The sequence below is a fragment of the Malus sylvestris genome, chromosome 17 (assembly GCF_916048215.2).
Source record: "Malus sylvestris chromosome 17, drMalSylv7.2, whole genome shotgun sequence".
In the NCBI taxonomy this organism is placed as follows: Eukaryota; Viridiplantae; Streptophyta; class Magnoliopsida; order Rosales; family Rosaceae; genus Malus; species Malus sylvestris.
In genome coordinates, this window is record NC_062276.1 from 11875618 (window position 1) to 11898788 (window position 23171).

General features: G+C 37.8%; 2 protein-coding genes and 1 long non-coding RNA gene across 3 annotated transcripts in view; 2 read left to right on the forward strand and 1 right to left on the reverse strand.

Annotated features, from left to right (window-relative positions):
- The first annotated feature begins 1093 nt into the window (after positions 1-1093).
- Positions 1094-4545, forward strand: LOC126611142 (protein JASON). The gene is made up of 7 exons (XM_050279325.1): positions 1094-1408; positions 1776-1824; positions 1957-2036; positions 2502-2752; positions 3110-3881; positions 3964-4046; positions 4154-4545. Exons 1-7 carry the CDS (start codon positions 1229-1231, stop codon positions 4260-4262), a joined length of 1524 nt encoding a protein of 507 aa, XP_050135282.1. The 5' UTR covers positions 1094-1228; the 3' UTR covers positions 4263-4545.
- Positions 4546-17354: 12809 nt separating this feature from the next.
- Positions 17355-19002, forward strand: LOC126611145 (glutathione S-transferase F9-like). The gene is made up of 3 exons (XM_050279327.1): positions 17355-17620; positions 17733-17781; positions 18282-19002. The coding sequence occupies exons 1-3, from the start codon at positions 17411-17413 to the stop codon at positions 18731-18733; spliced, it is 711 nt and encodes a 236-aa protein (XP_050135284.1). The 5' UTR covers positions 17355-17410; the 3' UTR covers positions 18734-19002.
- The window catches only part of LOC126611149 (uncharacterized), a 72575-nt gene continuing 67775 nt past the window's right edge, over positions 18372-23171 (reverse strand). Inside the window, exon 3 of the long non-coding RNA XR_007618721.1 lies at positions 18372-18592. This is a non-coding gene — a long non-coding RNA (uncharacterized LOC126611149). The remainder of the gene's footprint in view (positions 18593-23171) is intronic.

The window sequence follows — 23171 nt, forward strand, 5'->3', positions numbered from 1 at the left end:
AAACTCATGCGTGTATTCAAACTAGCTCATTAGTTTAGGGAGCTTGACAATTAGAACCAATAATATAAAAGGCTCGAAGGTTTAAGGCAGTTTGCTCGTTTTATTATACCTTTCTCGACTTTTGGCTAAGATCAAATGTGCTCGTTTTATTACGTCCAAGTTTAGTTCTCTCACTCCATTAGAGTGCATTGAAATATAGTCTTGTTAGAAGAATAAAAAAGAAAAAGAAAAAAAAGAAGACTTTATTAGGCCCACGTGTCATAGTGTGAGGATTTGGTCACACTCTCAATCTTTTAATGGGTTTGGGCTTTAGGATTGGGCTAAAACACGTAATCTGTCGACTTAATAACTCAATGATCAAGTAGTGTCATGAGTGTCTCTAATCTAATGGTGCAATGAAGGCTTGTCAGCTAAAATAGTCATTGAGATTAGCATAATTCTTTATTTTAACTCTTAATATTGAAATCGATAGAAAGGGTTCCTGAGTTTTTTCACCGTCAACCATTTTGGTTTTTCTGTGAAAAATCTTCATTAAATGAAAAAAACCAAGTCGATGGGTTGATTGGACAAAAACACCTTTAATTTAACATAATTTTTCATAGAATGACCAAAATGGTTGACGGTGGGCAAACTCAGGGACCATTTCAATCGATTTTCAATCTTAATAACCAAAATAAAGATTTATGTCAATTTCGATGACCATTTTAACTAAAAAGTTATGCAGTGAATGAACAACTTCTATATCATAGCCCCAGTGAATTGAATGAAAATAACGTTTAGTATACATTGTGGTAAAGCTTTGCTTTTCATGTCCTTTGTTTGCATGACATGCCACCCCACACGGCAACTTTTATCTCCATAAAATTAAAAGGTAGGAAAACCATGGTCCTATGGGATATTAGCTTTTCTTTTGTTGGTTTCCACGTTTAACCCCCAACACTTTGACATTATTACAAAATCATCCCAACTAGCTCCACGTTTCAGGACCACAGAGCGAGTACGTAGTACATCGCACTCGAGCGAGTACATTTGTCTCCCAAAACGCATGAGGCGTATCTGTTTCCCTCGTTTTGTTTGTTCAAAATTCAAAAACGACCCAACAACTCCAATTCCTCTCTCTCTCTCTCTCTCTACTGAATCAATAAATCACCTAAAAAGGAAAACCAAGAACAAGCTAGAGTTTTGGATTTCCCCTTTGTTTTTACTTTTTTTGTTTGTTCTGAAATCGATGTTATGCTCGCTGTTGAAGCGTGGATTGGGGAATCTGTGCAGATCGGCGTTGAGGTTTCTTGACAGGTCGATTTCGCGAGCTATGGGCTGCTTCTTCGGTTGCTTTCGGGACAAAGATGATCGCCACCTCCGCTCTCGCCCTCACCTCGTCTCTCAGTCCTCTCGTAACCCCCAGACGGTAAGGTTTCCGTTTGGTGTTTGGTGTTTGGTTCCCGAGAAAATCCGGGAAAATGTTTTTCCTTTCAGTGTCTATATTTACTGTGCTGCGAATTACTTTTTGTGTGAAAATTTGAGGAAATCATAGTCAATTGAGTACTAAAGGACTAATCTTGATCTTGAATTAACCTAAGATTAGGGATTTTAGATTTCTTGTTTTTTCAATTTTGATTTGGGTGCTGCCGATATCATTGCAATTGGAACCCAGTGTAGTTATATTCATTATCGTTATGTTCAATTTCATTTTCTCAGCTTCCAAACAGTAGATTAGTGAGTTATGTATAATTTTAGACTGATTTCTTGTTTTCTGTTTCTTTTATTTTGATCAGGAAGTCGTGTTATCCCAAAACCGTTTGTCTGCTCTATTTTCAGCTGAAGGTATATTATATTTTCTCCAAGACAATAAGCTAATTTCTTGAATCCGATTCTACATATCTCGTTGCTTTTTATTTTCTTTGGTCTGATTATCCTTTTATTTTCTCTGGTCTGATTTGTATGTGACTCTCGAAGAGCAAGAAGGTTCTCCAAGCAAAGATAGGGAAAGTCCGCGTTATGGGTCTCCACAAATTGACAAGGAGCTCAGGAATGAGGTGTTTTTTTTTTTACTTTATGAGCTAGCGGATTCAAAGTTTGATGTAGTTAAGATGTTCAGCACAGCAGTTCAGATTAAATTGTTTTCGATGCCTAATGCTCAGAACCTACATATTTCAAACGTAGCATGGCCATTTTTGCCAATCAGTTTTTTAAATGTTGTAACTTTTTCTCAATCTTTTGAAGTGATATAAATACTCCAATTTATGCTCTACAACAAAGACTTTGTTTTCCTGTACATGCTGTTTAAGTGAAGTTACAAGCATTAGTTTCCGAAGTGTTGCTTTCTAAGTTAGAACTTGTGGGAGTCATTGGAGCTTTGACTCCCGTTTTGCGCAGTACGTTTAATGTCATTGTTTCTAGTTACACTTTGGATGCATTTCTAGATTAAGTCTTTAGCTATTTGAATTTCTCATACTGTTAAAGATATTGGTTTTATTTATGCAGTGCATCTTATTCTGCAGGCCAAGTTTCTTAAAGCTTGTGGTACCATAGCGGAAACCCCAGCTGAAATTCGTAAAGTGTCTTCAAGGTTAAATGGCTCACCCCATCATGATAGAGATTCAGAGCCTCCAAAATTCAACTCATGGCTCCCAAACACATCCTTTAGAAATCTTCAGCAAGAGTTGGATCAACCAGATCATCCCCTTACGCCTATGAAGTACAATGAAGAGTGGGGAATGGGTTCAGGTCCTTCTGAGCATACGCCTAGCAGGTTCTACTTATAACTGTTTTAAAGTTTGAATAGTTACTTACAGATGCTTTGAATGCTTGAACATTAGTATATTTTCTACTTCTAGATGGGATGGGTTTGCAAAACCAGAGTTTCAATCTGTCCTCGTATTAGCAATGAAATTTGATGGCCATCTCATATTTTTCTTTTTAGTAGAGAAAAAATTGGTTTTTTTTTTTTTTTTGTGTGTGTGTGTGTGTGTGTGCTGCCTGTATTGTGAGGAACTGTTTAGTACAAGTAAACATAACTGATTCCAGACTTGCGTTCTTATATTTTATATTTATTTCCACAAAACAACATAGTGTCTGACATTTGCCCAATTTCATTTTTTATCTGTAGTTGTGAATTCAACCAACAGAATACTGGTAGGATCGCTATCAGCTCTTCTGGAGGCAGCGGAATAGGTACTGATTCCACAGTGAAGAGTCATACTAACCGGACTGAGAATATTACAACTCCAGATGTCCAGTGCAGGAGCAAGGCTGTTCGCTTTGAATGCGATAATAATACAAATTCCTCCAGAGGTTCTTCATCCGAAAATTATAACCGGAGTTCAAAAGTATGTGAAACTCCAGGAAAACAGAGCATATCAAAGCCTTCGGTTTATCCAACCCCACTAACTCTTTCTGAGGAGATGCAGACACCAGGAACTGTTTTCCCTGCAAATCTTGAAAACTTTCCAAATGGAAGGGCAAGAATCAGGTCCCAGTATGTGTATTCAGTGCAAAACCCTGTAGACGGCATCTCTCAGTGGAATGTACTGAAAGACGAAGATCCTAAGTCACTTGGACATTCTGGTGAGCCAAGAGAATCTCTTAACGACTGGGGAAATGCAACCCCTACATCCGAAGAGGGGTCAAAACAAATGTCATCTGGACAAGAGGTCAATGTGGAATCAAGTTTGTCCGCGTGGCTGAAGCCGGTAACTCAAGATAACAACAATCACTTTGGTTATGTTCCTGGCCAAACTCGTCATTTTGGAAGAACTCCTGTGGACAGGCCTATCATTGGGCTTGTTGCTACTCACTGGAATGAAGATGAACATACTCGTGTCTCACCCAAGTGGTGGGATGGAAACGGAATCCCAAATTCAACAAACAAATACAAGGAGGTTTGTCTGACTACCTTCTACTTCCTCTTGCGTCTTCAATTCATTTTTTAAGTGACGTCTGAAGTTATTTCTGAATTTGCAGGATCAGAAGGTGAGTTGGCATGCCACCCCATTTGAAGAAAGGTTGGAAAAGGCACTGTCCGAAGAGAGTTTCATCTCGCAGAGGTATTAGAACGGCATCGCAATTTGTTTTCACAATTTTCTTCAGTGCTAAAGAAGCATTGATTTTCCTCGACAGAAAATGTGACTATGTACTTTATATGGTTATGCAGAAAAAACATGGAGGGAAAGCCGATTGTTTTCGACGAGAACGATGAAAGTGACACAGCCCTTTCTCAGTTGCAAACGTCATCCCAGCCGAAGTCCGTGGTTTCATTCTGATGAGCATGAGTTTTGTTGCTTGCTTTACAAGGAATTTGTTGGTGGTGAAAAAAATGAGCTCTTAAAAAAGAAACCCTAAATCTGAAGTTTGTTGTTGGGGATATATGGTGAAATTGGTAATTTGGCCTTTTGCATCTAAAGCCAATGAACGATTAAAGCGGATAAAGCAAAAGTTTATTAGTGTGTCAATATAGTCATGCTTATGTCAGCATTCGGGGCTGCTTAGAATGTGTACAGAATTATTGGAAATTTTATCACACAGAACTAATTGCTTGTTGACAAAGTTTGGTTGTTCGGAGACCTAGATCTTATAATTTCTTACATGATTCGTTAACATGTTATGTAAAAGATATAAAAATAACGGATTTCAGGTCAACACGATAACTAATTGGGTCGTTATCTGGTTACACAATAAGAACCCGATAATAACGCGTTCTTAATAAGTTTACACGAAAATGACACTCGGTAACCTGTTTTAACATGCTAATAAAAAAGATATTTTTATGGTTTTAATTTTTTAAACTATTAAAAAAATCACTAGATATAGTGGATAAGTATATATTGTTTATTAATTATTATTCTATATAAAGAGTGAGATTAAAAAATTAGAAAGCACATTAAAAATAAAAATATTAATTAATTTTAAAAAAAATGAGCTCTTAAAAAAGAAACCCTAAATCTGAAGTTTGTTGTTGGGGATATATGGTGAAATTGGTAATTTGGCCTTTTGCATCAAAAGCCAATGAACCATTAAAGCGGATAAAGCAGAAGTTCATTAGTGTGTCAATATAGTCATACTTATGTCAGCATTCGGGGCTGCTTAGAATGTGTACAGAATTATTGGAAATTTTATCACAGAACTAATTGCTTGTTGACAAAGTTTGTTTGTTCAGAGACCTAGATCTTATAATTTCTTACACGATCTGTTAACACGTTATGTAAAAGATACAAAAATACGGATTTCAGGTCAACACAATAACTAATTGGGTTCTTATCAGATTACACGATAAGAACCCTATAATAACAGGTTCTTAATAGGTTTACACGAAAATAACATACTGGTAACCTATTTTAACATTCTAAGAAAAAAGATATTTTTATGGTTTTAATTTTTTAAACAATTAAAAAAATCACTAGATATAGTGGATAAGTATTTATTGTTTATTAATTATTATTCTATATAAATTTTAAAATTTTAAGTTTTATTTATTTATTTATTTTTATAGTATACTATACGTAAAGAGTGAGATTAAAAAAAATTAGAAAGAACATTAAAAATAAAAATATTAAGTAATTTAAAAATACCAAACACATTAAAAAATTATAGTAATTAATTTACAAGTACGAAAAATGTAAACAATATGAAAACACTTATAATCACATCATTTAAACTTTGGGGATGGGTGCATCGTCATTTGAATTTTTAAAACCATACAAACCCTCATGAATAGTATTTTTAAGAGTTCAAAAATAAATAAAATTCATAATCATTAATGTTCAAAACAAGTGTTCAAAGATATGCAAAATGAAGAGAGTTGCGTTCCAAGGGTTTTATGGTAAAAAAACGTGCAATGTTCCTCAACCTTGAAACACATCTCTTTTCATTTTGCATATCTTTGAACATTTGTATTTTGTAGTATGCACTAATGTTTTCTCATTAGGCTCTTATTTTGGGTATGTAAACTTGAAATACATGTTTTTTTTTTGGGAACTTTAACGAAAAGCACCCAATACTGTTCACTTTAACGAAAAACCATATTTTTACATTAAAAAGTCAATCCTGGTACTATTCACTTTACCCTTTATTTTGTCCTTATCATTAAAACTCAAAGTTTTCAAGCCCTTTTCATTAGTTTTCTTTTTTTTAATAATGTTTTGAAGTAATATTTATGTAACAATATGGTATGTATATATTAATTTAGTATTATGTTTTACATTTTTTGGGTCAAATTATGTTTTTCATTTTCATTATTTATTAATTTAAAATATATTTTTTTTCACGGTAACGGTCAGGTCATATTACCTGATAATATTAACGGGTCAATTTCGCACCGAATCACATTACTTGTTTATTTTAACGGGTGTTACATGACACAACCCGATTGGGTATGACACGAAAACGACACGAATACGAGAAACATGACACGAATGCCAGGTCTAGAAACCATATTAATGGGAAAAGAGATTCTCTCTTGCAACCATTTCACCACATGTCAAAGCTTTATTGAACGTTGGGTTCACTTTCTGAACACGTGACGATCATTGATTGGTAACGGATTCCACTCGAACTATGAAACGGTTGTAAGAGAGAATCACTCTATTGGAAGAGAAATTTCTCTCTTAAAATATTGCCGTAGTGACCTTTCCGCAACATAAAAGTTGTTTATATGTGCATTTAGAGTCATTGATGAATGCATAAATTAAGACAGGAAATTGGGAATATCACAAACTAGGGCAAGAAGTTTAATTAGAAAGTTGAAAGAGACACAATCAATTCTGAGCATATCGCACGACGACATAAATGTTAAGAATAAGGTATTTGTCGATTTCCCCATTCCCCTGAATTTGTTAGGAGTTACCATTTCCGTCATGAGCTATAATTTTATTCAATTATCTTCCAAAATTTTTATAATTGACCAATTTTCTCAAAAATTTTAATTTTAGCAAATTACTCACCTAAACTTTAATTTTAATTGCAAAAAAAGTAATTTTATCGATAAGGTAGACAACATTTTTTTTTCTATTCCGCTAGTTCACTTGGGGGGAGGGGGGTCAATTAGAAAAATTAGAGGAGTAATCGGGTAAAATTAAAGTTTATTAGAGAAATTGACCAATTATAAAAGTTTAGGAGGTAAGCGGCTAAAATTAAAGCTCATTAAAGAAATTGGCCAATTATAAAAGTTGGTACTTACAAATTCGGAAAAAATCAGCCACTACTTCTTCAAGAAATATTGAAGTAATTTTCAAGTTTGGCCCAACTGAGGATCCACCAAATAGGCCCAATGACACCAACACCGCAGCCCTAAATCCAAAAGGAAAGCACAAAAAATGTTGGCATATAAATAGAAGCTGGCGGTCGGCGTTATGCGGAAGGGCGCGAGCGGGGCGGGGCGAGGATGGTGCGGGAGAGAAAGGGGTGCTCTCTGCTGGAAGCGGCAATCAGTCGAACACCATGTGGATAAGAAAATAACTGAGGGGATCGTGATTTCCTTATTTCCATTTTATAAAGTTTTTATAGTTTTCAATCTGAATATGTTCGATTCGGTTGCTGCTCGTATGAGATCCATTCTCTCTCTCTCTCTCTCTCTTCACTTCCTCTCTCTCCTTCCTGCCCACCTCAAACCCTCGGGGCCTTATGATGATGTCTGAAGGTTCTCCGCTTCAATTTTATTAGATTTTTGTTAGATTTGAGTGATTAATATTTTCTGCATTTTTTTTGTTTGATTTCTTGCTGGTTTTTAATTTCTTTGATAACCCATGAAGTTTTATTTATTTATTTTTTATTTCCCCGTAGTGTACGTATAGAGAAAACTGTGAATATATATATATATATATATATATATATATATATATATATATAAATGTATGTATGTATGAATGTATGTATGTATAGAGTTTTTCTAGGTAAGCCATGATTTTTTGGAAAATTGGTGGCGTTGATGAAGAAATTTTGAGTTTGACATTGTATCGTCAGTGTATCGTCAGGTAATGTTATTAATTCACGTGTTCTAATAATATCATGGTACAATATAGTTGATATGTATTATGTCATGGACTTTGACTATATGGACTTTGACTATAGTATTAATAAAGAGATGCAATGCTATGACATAAGTGGGTTTAATACGGTGTGGTATAGCTGTTACATTGAAAAACTTCTTTCCTTGTGTGAGTTTGTTTTGCAAACTGTGCAGTTAATATTAATCTTTTACATAGTTTATGGAAGTGATTTCGAGCTTCTATTTCAATTTATTCTCTAAATTTCTTTATTTCAGTAAGGGTGTTTTGGTAGCATAATTCTGTTTTTATTATAATCCTACTTGAATGGTTATTTTCTGAAGATTTTGGGCACTGGTAGGGATGTGCAATGGTTATGCGGACGGGTAACCGCGATTAATTTACCCATAACCGTTTATGCTCATACCCGTTTATCTGTTGGGTAATTACCAAACGGTTATACCCATACTCATAACCGTTTATAAACGGTTAACCATACCTATAACCGCATATCCATTTAACCGTAACCGTTTAATATCCGTTTACCCATTTATCATTTTTAACCTGTTTAGCTTTTTTTTTTTTACCATTACCTTTTTTTCACCCGTCTACATGTTTTTTAACAACTTGAAAATACCTTTTTTTCACCTGTCTACATGTTTTTTAACAACTTGAAAATTTAAAAAAAAATTGTCATAATTTTTTTTTTGACAATTAAATACCGTTATAGGTACATTCATCATATATTTCCATATTTTAATTTTTTAAGTCTTTATACAATTCCAATAATTGAAATAATAGTTTACGGATAATATTTGTAACTGTTACCAATAAAGGTAAATATAATATTTGCTAAGTATTATTGGATTACAAAAATTGTTTAGAAGACATTTCTGTCAAAACATTTCTGTCAATTTCACGGTTACCCGCAAGGAATTTAAATTAATTTGGTCAATTCCTTGATGATGAGAATCATCATTCCTGTAGTAGTGTTATTGAGAGAAGGATCGATGAATTCCTTGCCAATTTATTGGGTGCTAAGTATTATTGGATCGAGAACATGGTTTGTGTTAGTTTTACATATATAAAATAAATGGGTAAACGGTTACCCGTTTATAACCGTGGTTAATACCCATAACCGTCCATTTAAATTTCATAAACGGTTATACCCATAACCATTTATTTATTTAAACGGTTACTCATAACCGCAACCGTTTAATTTAAATGGACGGGTAACCACGGTTACCCATAATCAATGACTATTTACCCATCCCTAGGCATGGGGTTCCTATAATATGAAGGGAGACCTCCACGATTGGCTTTTCGGTTGATGCTATCTACATATTTATTTTTGTCTCTTACATACTTTATGTTAATTTATGTTACGTGAACTTCTCAATTCATTTGATACGATGGTCAGAAATTAAGAATAGTGTGAAAGGTAAAAAAAGGTTGATCCTATCTACACATTTATTTTTATATTTTACACACTCTATGTTAATGTATGTCACATGATCTTCTCAATTCATTTGATATGACAGTCAAAAATAAAAAAAAATATAAAAAATAAAAAATATTGTGTATATAGCACTATCCCTTCAAATAAATGCATTAGATACTAACAAGTAACAACCACTTGACTTGACCAACCGAACACCGATCTTTAATAATTTCTGTGTTTTTTCCTCTCTTGTTTTTTCCCTGTTAATTATGATTTTCTCCCGCCTCTTGTGATGTGATGAGTTAAGTGCTTACCAAAGCAAAAGACCAGAGAGAGAAAAAGCAAATTGGATACTGTTTCTTTGGGAGCAACTCCAGTCCTTGAAATTAGGATGGGCCCGAAGCTTAAAAAAATCTTATTTGAAAATAAAAATAAAAATATTTTTTATTATTTTATTAAAATTTTAATAATACTTTAATACTGTTGTGGTCTATTTTATCTGACAGAGGGACTAGGGCCGGCGGCAGAGAGAGAGAGGAGAGAGATGTGTGTTTGTAGAATTGTAGGGGAATGTGTGTGTTGTTATCCCTCCTACATTGTGCCTTTATTTATAGTAGTAAAGGGAGAGAAGATATTCCTTCTCCTCCAAGTAATACAAGTTGTAATAGGAAAGGATAATTAGAATCAAATCTTATCTAGGATTTACACAATCATACTTAAACTAGGAATGTTTACAACACTCCCCCTTGAGTGGGTAAATACTCAAGGTAGATTCAGCATCATGCAGAAGTTGAGGAAGTCGACTCGTTGGCACTGATTCCAAGGAACAACGCTTATTCTCAATAAGGTAGGAACTTGCATAAGTAGTAAGTCTCACTAAAAACCCTAAGGCTATGGCAAAAACCCAAGTAGGGACAAAATCCATAGTCTAAGGAAAAATGCGTGAGAAATGCAAAGTCAAAAGAAACGTCTACAGGACGTCATCAGGGATATGACCAGCCCAAGGTGGGTGCCTCGTTAAAACCTAGTTAGGCAGAAAAAACCCAGTGGGAAAAATGCTCCTAATCGTAGGGAAAAAGAGTACATTAAGATCAAGCAAGTATCTAGAAGATACTCCCCCTGAGTTTCACATAATTCCACAGAGAAATAGCAAAGTTACAACTCAGAAAGTTTACGCATACCAATTCCATGAACAAGCTTCTGAAACGTCGCCTTCGGTAGTGATTTGGTGAAGAGGTCGGCCAGATTGTCTTGTGATCGGATTTGCGTGACTTCAATCTTCTGATGCTCTTGTTGTTGATGTGTAAAGAAGAACTTCGGCGCAATATGCTTGGTGTTGTCTCCTTTGATGTAACCCTTGTTGAGCTGTTCGATGCAAGCTGCGTTGTCTTCAAAAATCGTCGTCGGGGCATTAACGGTGGGATGAAGATCACAGGAGCTTCGAATATGGCCCACTACTGCTCTCAACCAAAAGCATTCCCGAGTTGCTTCATGTAAGGCGAGAATTTCAGCATGGTTAGACGAAGTGGCAACTAAGGTCTGTTTAGTTGACCTCCAAGATATTGCGGTGCCTTCAACGGTAAAGACATAACCCGTTTGAGAACGCGCCTTGTGCGGATCAGATAAGTATCCAGCGTCGGCATAACCAACAAGGCGAGAATCAACCCGATGAGCATAGGGTGCGGCATCACTCGAGGATTCGTAGGGATAGAATAAGCCCAAATCCGTAGTACCCTTAAGGTAACGGAAGATGTCTTTCACGCTAGTCCAATGTCTGCGTGTTGGTGCATTGCTGTATCTTGCCAAAAGATTAACAGCGAAGGAGATGTCGGGTCTAGTGCATTGAGCTAAGTACAATAAAGCGCCTATCGCACTTAGATAAGGAACTTCAGGCTCCAAAATCTCTTCATCATCCTCATTCGGACGGAAGGGATCTCGCTTTGCATCTAGCGTACGAACGACCATAGGAGTACTCGAAGGCTTCGCTTTATCCTCATTAAAACGGCGCAACACCTTCTGGGTGTAGTTCGATTGATGTACTAAGATTCCATCCGAACAATGCTCTATCTCGAGGCTGAGACAGTATCGAGTCTTACCTAGATCTTTCATCTCAAATTCCGACTTCAGGTGCGAAGCAGTTCTCGCGAGCTCTTCAGGAGTTCCGATGAGATTCATGTCATCGACATATACTGCAACAATCGCAAATCCGGAATGTGACTTCTTAATGAACACACAAGGGCATAGTTCGTTATTCACATATCCCTGACTAGTCAAATACTCACTTAAACGGTTATACCACATTCTTCCGGATTGTTTCAAACCGTATAGTGAACGCCTCAGCCGAATTGAGAGCGTGTTCCGGGGTTTGGAAATATTTGAACCAGTCAATGTAAGTCCTTCGGGAACTTTCATATAAATTTCCGTATCAAGATCCCCATAGAGATACGCGGTTACTACGTCCATCAGCTGCATATCCAGTTTTTCGGAAACTACCAAACTGATAAGGTATCGAAAAGTAATCACATCCATAACGGGTGAGTAAGTTTCGTCATAGTCAATCCCGGGGCGTTGTGAGAAACCTTGTGCTACAAGACGAGCTTTGTAACGCACAATTTCGTTCTTCTCATTACGCTTCCGAACGAAAACCCACTTGTAGCCAACGGGCTTCACATGTGGAGGAGTAGGAACTACAGGTCCAAACACCTTACGTTTCGCAAGTGAATCAAGTTCGACTTGGATTGCTTGTTTCCAGTTTGACCAATCAGCTCTACGTCGACATTCATCAACGGAACGCGGTTCAATGTCATCGCTCAACATGATCTCAGTAGCTACTGCAAATGCTAATGCATCGTCGACAATCATCTCATTTCTACGCCACACATCATCTAAGCTAGCATAATAGACCGAAATCTCACGATTCTCGGGAGGAGGATTCGTCTCTTCAAGGACGCTTCCATAATCTAGAATTTCCTCATGAGTTGGGTAAAATGAGTAAGCGATAGTCGGATTCACGGTAGGCTCTTCAGGACCTTGTGCCGTGGTTTTCCTCTTCCGGGGGTGTGAATCCTTTGAACCAAGGGGTCTGCCACGCTTTTGTGTAGGGGCAGATGATTGGCTAGCCGCTAATGTACGTGGATCACCAGAATTGGCGTCCCGGGCTTCCAGGAGGGTAGTCCGTCGTACATTTGGTACATCCATCTTTGCAGGCGTATTCGCAGCTGGAATATGTGATCTTGTCACGCGCGCTAGATCGGTGAAAGCATCTGGCATGCTCTGAGCTATGCTCTGGAGATCTAATATGCGCTGCACTTCAGCTTCAGACTGAGCGGTGCGGGGATCTAAATGAGACAAAGTGGGAGTCGTCCACGATAATTCGCGTCGTTCATTAGGAACGTTGACGTTCTTATCTCCCCCTAACGACGGGAAGACTGTCTCATAGAAGTGACAATCCGCGAAACGAGCGGTAAACAGATCGCCTGTCAAAGGTTCTAAGTAACGAATAATCGAAGGAGAATCATATCCGACATAGATTCCCATCCTTCGCTGAGGCCCCATTTTTGTACGTAAGGGCGGCGAGATCGGCACATAGACCGCACAACCAAAAACGCGCAGATGCGATATGTCGGGTTCGCATCCGGTGACCAACTGAAGGGCACTAAATGGTTGTGTCGCAACAGGCCTCAGGCGGACCAACTTTGCTGCGTGCAATATTGCATGGCCTCAAGCAGCGATCGGGAGCTTGGTACGTATGACCAACGATCGAGCAATCATTTGTAAACGCTTAATGAAAGCCTCTGCCAGGCCGTTCTGGGTGTGAACATGGGGTACATGATGTTCAACTTCAACCCCAACCGACATGCAATAGTCATCAAAAGTTTTAGATGTGAATTCTCCAGCATTATCCAATCGAATAGATTTGATCGGATAATCAGGATGGTGAGCCCTGAGCTTGATAACCTGAGCCAACAGTTTGGAGAATGCAGCGTTCCTTGTGGACAACAAGCACACGTGTGACCAACGTGTAGAAGCGTCAACCAAAACCATAAAATATCTAAATGGTCCGCATGGAGGTTGAATCGGTCCACAAATGTCCCCCTGAATCCGTTGTAGAAAAATGGGAGGATTTGAACGAATCTTGTCATAAGAAGGCTTAGTAATAAGCTTTCCCATAGAACATGTTTGACATGCAATTTCATGGATCGAACCTAAGCTTCGGGTTAGTGGATGCCCGTGTGAAGTTTTGAGGATACGGCGCATCGCTATTCGTCCAGGATGTCCCAAACGATCATGCCAAAGTGTAATTTCGTGCGCGGTCCCTGTGGTAGGGCCGGCCACATAGTGGCATTCTATGGGGCGTATGGTCGTAGTATACAGACCACTCGGGTTACGCTCCATCTTCTCTAGAATACGCTTCTGGCCATATTCGTAGGAAGTTACGCACAGAAATTCAACTCCGTTTTCTACGTGGGTTTCAGCGTGGTAATTGTTATCTCTAATGTCCTTGAAACTTAGTAACGTTCTTCCGGAACGTGGAGAATAGAGTGCCTCAGCAATGGTCAAGATTGTACCATTGGACAACATTATACGTGCCTTACCGTATCCTTCGATCAGGTTGGATGGGCCTGAGAGGGTTGTCAGAGGTGCATTCTTAGGTACGAAGTTAGTGAAATAGATGCGTTCACGCAAAACAGTATGCGTGGTTGCACTATCTGCCCGACAACTAACTTTCCCACTAGTCATACCTAGAATGAAAAATTAATTTGAATCGGTCACATGCATAAAAGTTTATAAAAACAAGTATCAATTCAAAATAATTTCATTTATTCAAGGAAAAAACTTAATATCCAAAATAAATCGCCAACTAATAATCCAAAACATAAAGGAAAATTGTTCAAAATCAACCAAAAAACAAGGTGGGGTTCGGCCACTAGGTGGAATTCGGCCCCAATTGTCTTATTTTAACTGAAAAATAAGTCTATGTGTAAGATTCTAATCTTCCATAGGAGTGGTATCCTCCTGAAAATCAGAAACCTCCATCTTTGTAGTCTCCGGTTCGCCCACTTGCAGGAAGTTTGATTCAAACTTCGTACGACGAGAATGATATGCATCCACAACCTTCTTGGGAGTACGGCAAATACGGGACCAATGGTCCTTGGAACCACAACGATAGCACATATCGTCATTCATTGTGGCAGGTGCTTTGCCCTTATTCTTGAAGTTCGGGGCCTTGGGAGTGAGGTTTGGGCGCTTCTGGGCTTTGTTTCCTCCCTTGGATGGGCCTTGGCTCTGTTGACCTTGGTGGGATGGCTTCTGGCCGCCCTTACCACGCATCTTTTGGCGTTTTGGGTGCTGATTAGTGCTATAATGTGCCTCAGGCACAGCAGTAGCCCCAGTAGGTCGAGCTTGATGATTCTTCATCAACAGCTGGTTCTGCTTTTCAGCAAGAAGTAAAACAGAGATCAAATCCGAGAACTTAGTGAACTTCTGAGCTCTATATTGTTGCTGCAGGACAATATTAGAAGCAGAGAAGGTCGAGTAGGTCTTCTCCAGGAGATCCTCTTCAGTCAAAGTTTCATTGCAAAACTTGAGAAGTGATCGGATTCGACAAACTTCAGAATTATATTCATTCACAGACTTAAAGTCTTGGAAGCGCAAGTGCTGCCAGTCGTGTCTTGCTTCAGGCAAGAATATGTCCTTTTGGTGATCGAAGCGATCAGCCAAAGCGACCCATAATGCACGTGGATCCTCCTCAGCAAGGTACTCAGTTTGCAGAGCGTCATGGATATGTCTTCGGATGAAGATCATAGCAGTGGCTTTTTCAGCTTCGCCAACAGGTGCATCCGTTGCTTCTTCAATAGCAGGACGCAAGTTCTTTGCAGTGAGGTGGAGCTTCACATCTTGAACCCACTTGAGGTAGTTCCTTCCAGAAACCTCCAAAGCGGTGAAGTCGAGTTTGTTCAAGTTCGACATGTTCCTATCACAATAGATGGACAAGATGTGGTTAGTGTAATGGAGAAAAATCAATCCATTCACATAGGAGTAGAACATACAGGTTCTAATAGACATGTATTGGTTTAATTTTGCATGAAAAACTTCGGGTTTTCATGGGTGATATGTTTAAGTGAAAACTTCGGGTTTTCTAACAAGGCATGTGTATAAGAAACTTCGGGTTTCAAAGTAATTATGAACTTCAGGTTCATATATTCCTGCAGGCAAACACAAATATATATGCAAACAAATATGCAAAGAATATATGCAGAGATATTGTATTATGATAAGTGAATTAATTTATTTTTGGTCTTCGGGGCCAAATTAAAGTGTGGGTGAAAATATAAAAACCCATATTTAAAAAAAAATATTAAATAATAAAATCTCGGGGCCTAAAAGTATAAGCCAAGAACCCTCGGGTGGGATTACAGGCCCACGGGGTGAGAAGAGGGGAATGGGCTGCTGTGTGCAGCCCTAAATTTTTTATTTTTTTTTTGGTATGCGGGCCGCTCCAGGCGAGCCCAGAAACTTTTTTTTTTTTTTTGATTAGATGCATAGATAATTCAATGAATCACATATTTACTTTGATGCATATGCAAATAATAGTTTCAATGCATGTACATATGTAGGATTCAATTCATGACAAATATCAAATTCACATAATTGTAGCAATTTTGATTATGAAGCATACACAATTTATGTAGAATCTAAAATACGTAGAACGTAAAGTTGGGTCATGCATCATGGTGAATGTTCATGCTATCAGGGCTTGCAAAATATCGAGTTAAAAGCCGTTGTTTGGAAAGAACCTGATTGCGTGATGATATGGATGAACTGGTTTGATGCAGAAAAAATCTCCAACGTCAGATTCCTAAGCGCAGCGGTAGGAGCGTGTTGATAACGTGTTGTGGTCTATTTTATCTGACAGAGGGACTAGGGCCGGCGGCAGAGAGAGAGAGGAGAGAGATGTGTGTTTGTAGAATTGTAGGGGAATGTGTGTGTTGTTATCCCTCCTACATTGTGCCTTTATTTATAGTAGTAAAGGGAGAGAAGATATTCCTTCTCCTCCAAGTAATACAAGTTGTAATAGGAAAGGATAACTAGAATCAAATCTTATCTAGGATTTACACAATCATACTTAAACTAGGAATGTTTACAACAAATACGAATTAATTAGATTTAGATCAGCATATTTCTTAAAGATTAAGATGTATTTGACCAATTACTATGTATTGGGATTAATTACAATTATTTGAGTGGATTAAATAGGCTGGATGTTAGCATATTTTTTAGATGGATTGTCTGCCCTCCCATTTCCATACTCTTTCCATCATCTTCTGTTTTATCTGGTTACGGTTAAGACACGTTAACATTTTATATTCCTATTACATTTTGTTTTATTATTTTTATAAAAAAATCAATATAAAATATTGACGTGCCTTAATTGTGACCACACAAACATAGGAGATGAGAAGAGTATGAAAATAGGAGGGCAGACAATCCACCTCCTAAAATATATGCTGACATTCAGCCTATTTAATCCACTCAAATAATTGTAATTAATCTCAATAAATAATAATTGGTCAAATACATCTTAAGCTTTAAGAAATATGCTGATCTAAATCTAATCAATTCGTATTAAAGTATTATTAAAAATTTAATAAAATAATAAAAAATTATTTTATTTTTAATTTCGGATACCGTGTCTCCCATCATAGCAATTTCACTTTCAAAAATATCCAACCTATTTAATTCACTTAAATAAACAATAATTGATCTTAATTATCTTTAAATATCCAGCCTATTTAATGCATCTTTTTCTTTAAAAAACATGATGGTCCAAAATTTAACTAATTCGTATTAAAGTATTATTAAATTTTTAATAAAATAATAAAAATTATTTTTATTTTTAATTTCGGATAAGATTTTTGTAGGGTTAGGCCCAGCCTATTTTCAAGGGCTGGAGTTGCTCTCAAAGAAATGGAGAGTCTATAAGAACTGGATGCCAAACTCTGTTCTGCACGAACTAAATTCTTGGTTTCTCAAATTTCTCAAATTGACAATTGCAATGGTGGTGAAGGTGTACGGCCCTTTCTATGCTTCGCCGAAGCGTGTGCTGGTGTGCCTTGTTGAGAAGGAGATTGAATTTGAGACCAGCCCCATTGATCTCTTCAAGGGTGAACATAAATCTCCGGAATTTCTCAAATTACAGGTTAGCTTTAGCTATTCATTCATTTGTTAATCGTGATTGCCATACTCGTATTAATCTTCTCGGAAACTATAAATATATTGATCTTCGCGTTGCTTTGTCTTTAAAAATGCAGCCCTTTGGACAAGTTCCTGTTATCCAAGATGGGGATTATACTTTGTATGGTATGCCTGTTTTTGAATTTGAATCAACGGTTGTCAAGTTTTATCCTTTCTTGTTTGCAGATAAATATTAATTTGATTAATATTGTTTGTGTTTTCTCTGTAGCGGATATAAGTTGAAAATTGTGAAGTATCGTAGGAAATTTTTGATAGATAAAAAGTGTAGCATGTTATATTCTTAACTTCATATATCGTTTGACGTAAACCGCATCGATCTTGCGGCTTTTTCAGTTGGAAGGTGATTGTTTTTCAGATCAGAAGCCGGATAACTTTGTTGCCATGGTTATGTAGTATTCACCCCAGTAATTATGTTTTGTATATTTATCTTGCCTGGAACCTTTTGAGTGACTTTCCCAAAGCAACAAAGTTTGATCACTAATGTTTCGGCAGCGAGAAATTTTGTGTAAATTGTTTGATGAAAACCTTGTTCTCCTTTTTCTCTTCTGCATAAGTGTAGTGACCTAACAAGTTCTGTAATAAAACCGTCCAAATTTGATTTGCAGAATCGCGCGCAATCATAAGGTACTACGCTGAAAAATACAAATCCCAGGGGACCGATTTACTTGGAAAGACGATTGAGGAAAGAGGTCTTGTGGAACAGTGGCTAGAGGTTGAAGCAAGCAACTATCACCCGCCACTCGACAACTTGGTCATGCACATTTTGTTTGCCTCGGGATTGGGATTTCCTTCAGACCCGAAGATCATCCAGGAGAGCGAAGAAAAGCTCGGCAAGGTGTTGGACATTTACGAGGAGCGGCTGTCGAAGAGCAAGTACTTGGCCGGTGATTTTTTCAGCCTTGCTGATCTTAGCCACCTTCCGTTCACCCACTACTTGGCCAATAGTATGGGGAAGGAGTATATGATAAGGGACAGAAAGCATGTCTCTGCTTGGTGGGATGATATTAGCAGCAGACCATCCTGGAAGAAGGTCCTCCAATTTGGTGCGCCGTTTTAAGGTATTTAAAGAAATTGTTGCATTCGCAACATTGTCACGTTAAGGAGTTATTGTAGAGGAGCGTTGGATTCGCCGGTTCTGGAGCTTGGTCAGAATAAATAGTTGAAAGTAACGTGTGGGAATAATGAGATCATCCGCTCCTTGTAATTTGCTTTCTCTGTCGGTACACAAGTAAGCTTTTTTTGCTGGATATGTAACTAATGGTTTCAATCGCTTTATGGATCATGAATGCTTATGGCTTAAGCTGAATTTGGGAGCGTTTTGTTAAAGTTGGTAGCTTATTGGGAAGCCCTCTCTGCCAGTTTGGGCATAGGATGCTATACCTTATGTCCAAGCTGGAAACTGTTTCACGAACTTTTTTCTAACAAATCAAGCAAACTTACGATGGATTTCTAGGTGTGATTTGCACTCAGAATTTCCGCCTGACTAGTTGAGAAGATTCTGAGGTTAAATTTCATAATTGGCATATTCCGTTCTAGCTTGAGGTATGACTAGCTGGAGGTTCTATTGTGAAACCGAAAAGATACTATGCATGTAAGTGTCAGTCGTGGCTGGCTATGAAGGAGACGGTTGTTTGTCATATGAATACAAAACAGGGCAGATAGATATCTATAACTTCAATGCATTTCAGATGCTCTCTCATCGCATTTGGCACCGTGTACTTGTTTTATGTCATGGCCTCCATTTTATATGCCATATTTATACGAAATTGTTATTAGTATTTTAATTTCTTTTAAATATTTATATTTAAAAAGAAGAATACATATGTGAGGATTGCACAATGAGATTTTTGAAGGGTCAATAGTAATTCATTTATATGTACATAATTTATCTTTCCCCTACTAACTTAGAGCATCTCCAAAGCAGATGTCAAAATATCCAAATCAACACTAATAGTTGAAAAATTGCAGCATAAATATTTTCCAATTGAAAAGTCAAACCGGATGTCTCATGACATGGATTGGCATCCCTCACCTTAGCTGCCAAAATTAAAGCAACTTCAAATTGTTATAAACTTCTTATTTAAGTGTGATTGTGTAAATAATAGAATATATTTTATTCTAGTTATTCTTCTCTATTAGGACTTGTATTCCTGGGAGGAGAAGGATTTCTTCCCTTTCTTATTACTATAAATAAAGGCACTGCGTGGGGAAATAACACATCCTCTACACAACCCTACAAACACATCTCTCTCTGTGCCGCCAACCCTCTTTCCCTTGTTAGTTAAATATAGGCCAAAACACGTTATCAGCACACTCCTACCGCTGTGATTAGGAATCTGACACAGAAGTTTTTTGCATCAAACCAGTTCGTCAATATCATCACGCAATCAGGTTCTTTTAAAACAACGGTTTTTATCTTGATATTTTTGTAGCCTTGATAGCATGAACATTCACCATAATGCATGACCCAACTTTACGTTTTTCAAATTTTAGATTCTACATAAATTATGTATGTAACTAAGATAAACTAAGATAAACTAAGCCAAGTCTCTGGGCTCCTCGCGCCTAGCCAAGATAAACTAAGCCACGAAGCCAGAAGCTCCGGGTTTTGCAACCCAGAAAAACCTTGACGCCATTAATGGCGTCTTTGTCCACGACCATCACGGGCATGGCCTGTAGCGACCGCCCAGAGCCTTTGGTCATTGTCATCGATGACTAGAAGTCGTCCCCGACGAAAATTGGACCGAGATTCGCTTGAATCTTATCGGAATTTTTTTTGAAAATTCAATTTGAATTTTTCTAGGGTTTGGTTGTTGAAACTTTGAGATTAAACCATCTTCGTTCACCACCGTGACTTTCCTCGAGTCTTACCAACCCAGACATGGCTGCCAGAAGCAGCGGCGCCGGGCATCTTCACTGTTGCGCACACCCTACATGGTTGGGGTTTGTGTTTGGTCTGACCCATGGCCCTTTGGGCCTAGACCCTTATCGGCCTATTAACATAATTAAAAATAAACTTTTTCCTGGGCCTATGAACCAAGCCCAGTTGTTGTTCACCCTAAACCCACTTGCAACACCAACCCATATGGCTTAGGTCTACCGCAACATAACCAAGCCCCTGAAGGGCTTTCCGAGTTTCATGCATCTAACCACACTAGATCCCAGCTCGTAGATGGTGATTTTGTGCACCTAGCCTGTGATGCACTCGATCGCACCCCCTGGGAACATACGCGCTGTGAAGCAGCATATTCGTGCCTCCATGTTTGGGCCTGTAGCCCATCTGAGCCCAACCTAGCCTAAGTTTTGGGCTTGGGCTGCACATTTCAAATTACTCTGCCCAGCTTGTGGGCTTTGGCCTATTATTTTCGGCCCTAAGTTTAAATGCCTATTTTTTAGGCCCTATGAGTTTTATAATTTTTCACCCACACTTTAATTTTTTTGCCCGAAGTCCAAATAATTAATTCAATTATAATTCTAGACCTAAAGTTCTATTTGCATATTTTATTGTTGTATATTTCTGTATATATATTTGTGTTTGTCTGTAGGAACATATGAACCTGAAGTTCATAATTATTTCGAAGCCTGAAGTTTTCCTTAAAAAACATCACCCATGAAAAACACAAAGTTTTTTCATGTAAATTAAACCAATATATGTCTATTAGAATCTGAATGTTCTACTTCTATGTGAATGGATTGATTTTTTTTCTCCATCACACTAACCACATTTTGTCTATTTATTTTGAGATAGGGGCATGTCGACTTTAAAAAACTCGACTTCACCGCTTTAGAGATCTCTAGAAGGAACTAACTCAAGTGGGTCCAAGATGTGAAGCTCCACCTCACTGTAAAGAATTTGTGTCCCGCCATTGAAGATGAGATGGATAACCTGGTTGGCGAAACTGAGAAAGCCACTGCCATGATCTTCATCCAAAGACATATTCATGACGCATTGCAAACCGAGTACCTTGCTGTGAAAGATCCATGAGCACTCTGGGTCGCTTTGGCTGATCATTTTGATTACCAAAAGGACATCTTCTTGCCTAAAGCAAGACATGACTACAAACATTTGCACTTCCAAGACTTTAAGTCTGTGAATGAATATAATTATGAAGTTTGTCGAATCCGATCACTTCTCAAGTTTTGTAACAAGAACTTGACCAAAGAGGATCTCCCGGAGAAGACCTATTCGACCTTCTCTGCTACTAATATTGTCCTGTAACAAAATTTTAAGGCTCAGAAGTTCACCAATACAATGATCTAACAAGTTGCTTACTAAGAATGTAAAGTTGCACATCGGAAACCTGAGCAAATAAAATACAACACGTAATTAATGATTCCACTACTAATAAAACCGAAGGTTTTTTTTTTGAGATAAAACTCCACTGGTCCATCTTTCTGAAATCTTGCCAGTTGTTTGATAAATCGTCTTCGATCTGCAAAATCACGCGTAATCATAAGGTAATACATAGAAAAGTATAAGTCACAAGGGACTAATTTGCTGGGGAAGAAAATTGAGGAAAGAGGGCTTGTGGAACAATGGCTGGAAGTTGAAGCACACAACTTCCACCCACCTAGCTACAATATGGTCCTTCACATTCTCTTTGCCTCAGTTTTGGGCTTTCCTTCAGACCCTAAGATCATACAAGAAAGTGAAGAAAAGTTGGGAATAGTGTTGGACATTTACGAGGAGCGGCTGTCGAAGAGTAAGTACTTGGCTGGTGATTTCTTTAGCCTTGCTGATTTTAGCCACCTTCCGCTCACTCAATTCTTGGTGGCTAATATGGGGAAGGAGTATATGATCAAGGACAGAAAGCATGTCTCTGCATTGTGGGATGACATTAGCAACATACCATCTTGGAAGAGGGTCCTCCAGTTTGGTTCCCCATTTTAAGGTCGATGTACCTTTGGAAGAAAATGTATGTACATTGGGTGTACACAATGGTTTTTCTTGTACTGATAATGTGCTGTGTATGAAAAGTTATTGTGAAAAGAAGGTTTTACTCTCTCGTACTTTATATAAACTTTTGTACCCTGGGGTTTTTTAAGAATAGAATGGCAGTTTGAATAATCTTCTGTATTGATTCATTAAAATATACAAGCTAGGCTAGAGTTCTTATACAAACTGTAAAGATACAATCACATCCTGTAATTCCTACAAATAAGCTAAGTAAATATATTTACAAAAGGAAAGAATAAATCGTTGATAGTCAATGATCACCATGCTACCAAATGGGAAGGAAATCATTCATATCATAACACTCCCCCTCAAGTTGGCAAGTGAATGTCAAAAACCGCTAACTTGCTCAGCAAAAAATGGAATTGTTCTTTTCCTAAAGGCTTCGTGAATATGTCAGCAACTTGCCTTGAAGATGGAACAAATTTGGTGACTACCTTTCCTTGAATTTTATCTCGAACAAAATGACAGTCAATCTCTATATGGCGTGTCCGCTCATGAAAAACAGGATTAGCGGCAATGTGAAAAGCCGCTTGGTTAT

Bases quoted from the DNA above. Each gene is read 5' to 3' on its own strand.
- LOC126611145 (XM_050279327.1), top strand. From the start codon at position 17,411: ATGCCAAACTCTGTTCTGCACGAACTAAATTCTTGGTTTCTCAAATTT. The intron at 17,621-17,732 runs GTTAGCTTTAGC...TTAAAAATGCAG, and splicing joins CGGAATTTCTCAAATTACAG to CCCTTTGGACAAGTTCCTGT. The intron at 17,782-18,281 runs GTATGCCTGTTT...TTTGATTTGCAG, and splicing joins TGGGGATTATACTTTGTATG to AATCGCGCGCAATCATAAGG.
- LOC126611142 (XM_050279325.1), top strand. From the start codon at position 1,229: ATGTTATGCTCGCTGTTGAAGCGTGGATTGGGGAATCTGTGCAGATCG. The intron at 1,825-1,956 runs GTATATTATATT...TGACTCTCGAAG, and splicing joins TGCTCTATTTTCAGCTGAAG to AGCAAGAAGGTTCTCCAAGC. The intron at 4,047-4,153 runs GTATTAGAACGG...ATGGTTATGCAG, and splicing joins GAGAGTTTCATCTCGCAGAG to AAAAAACATGGAGGGAAAGC.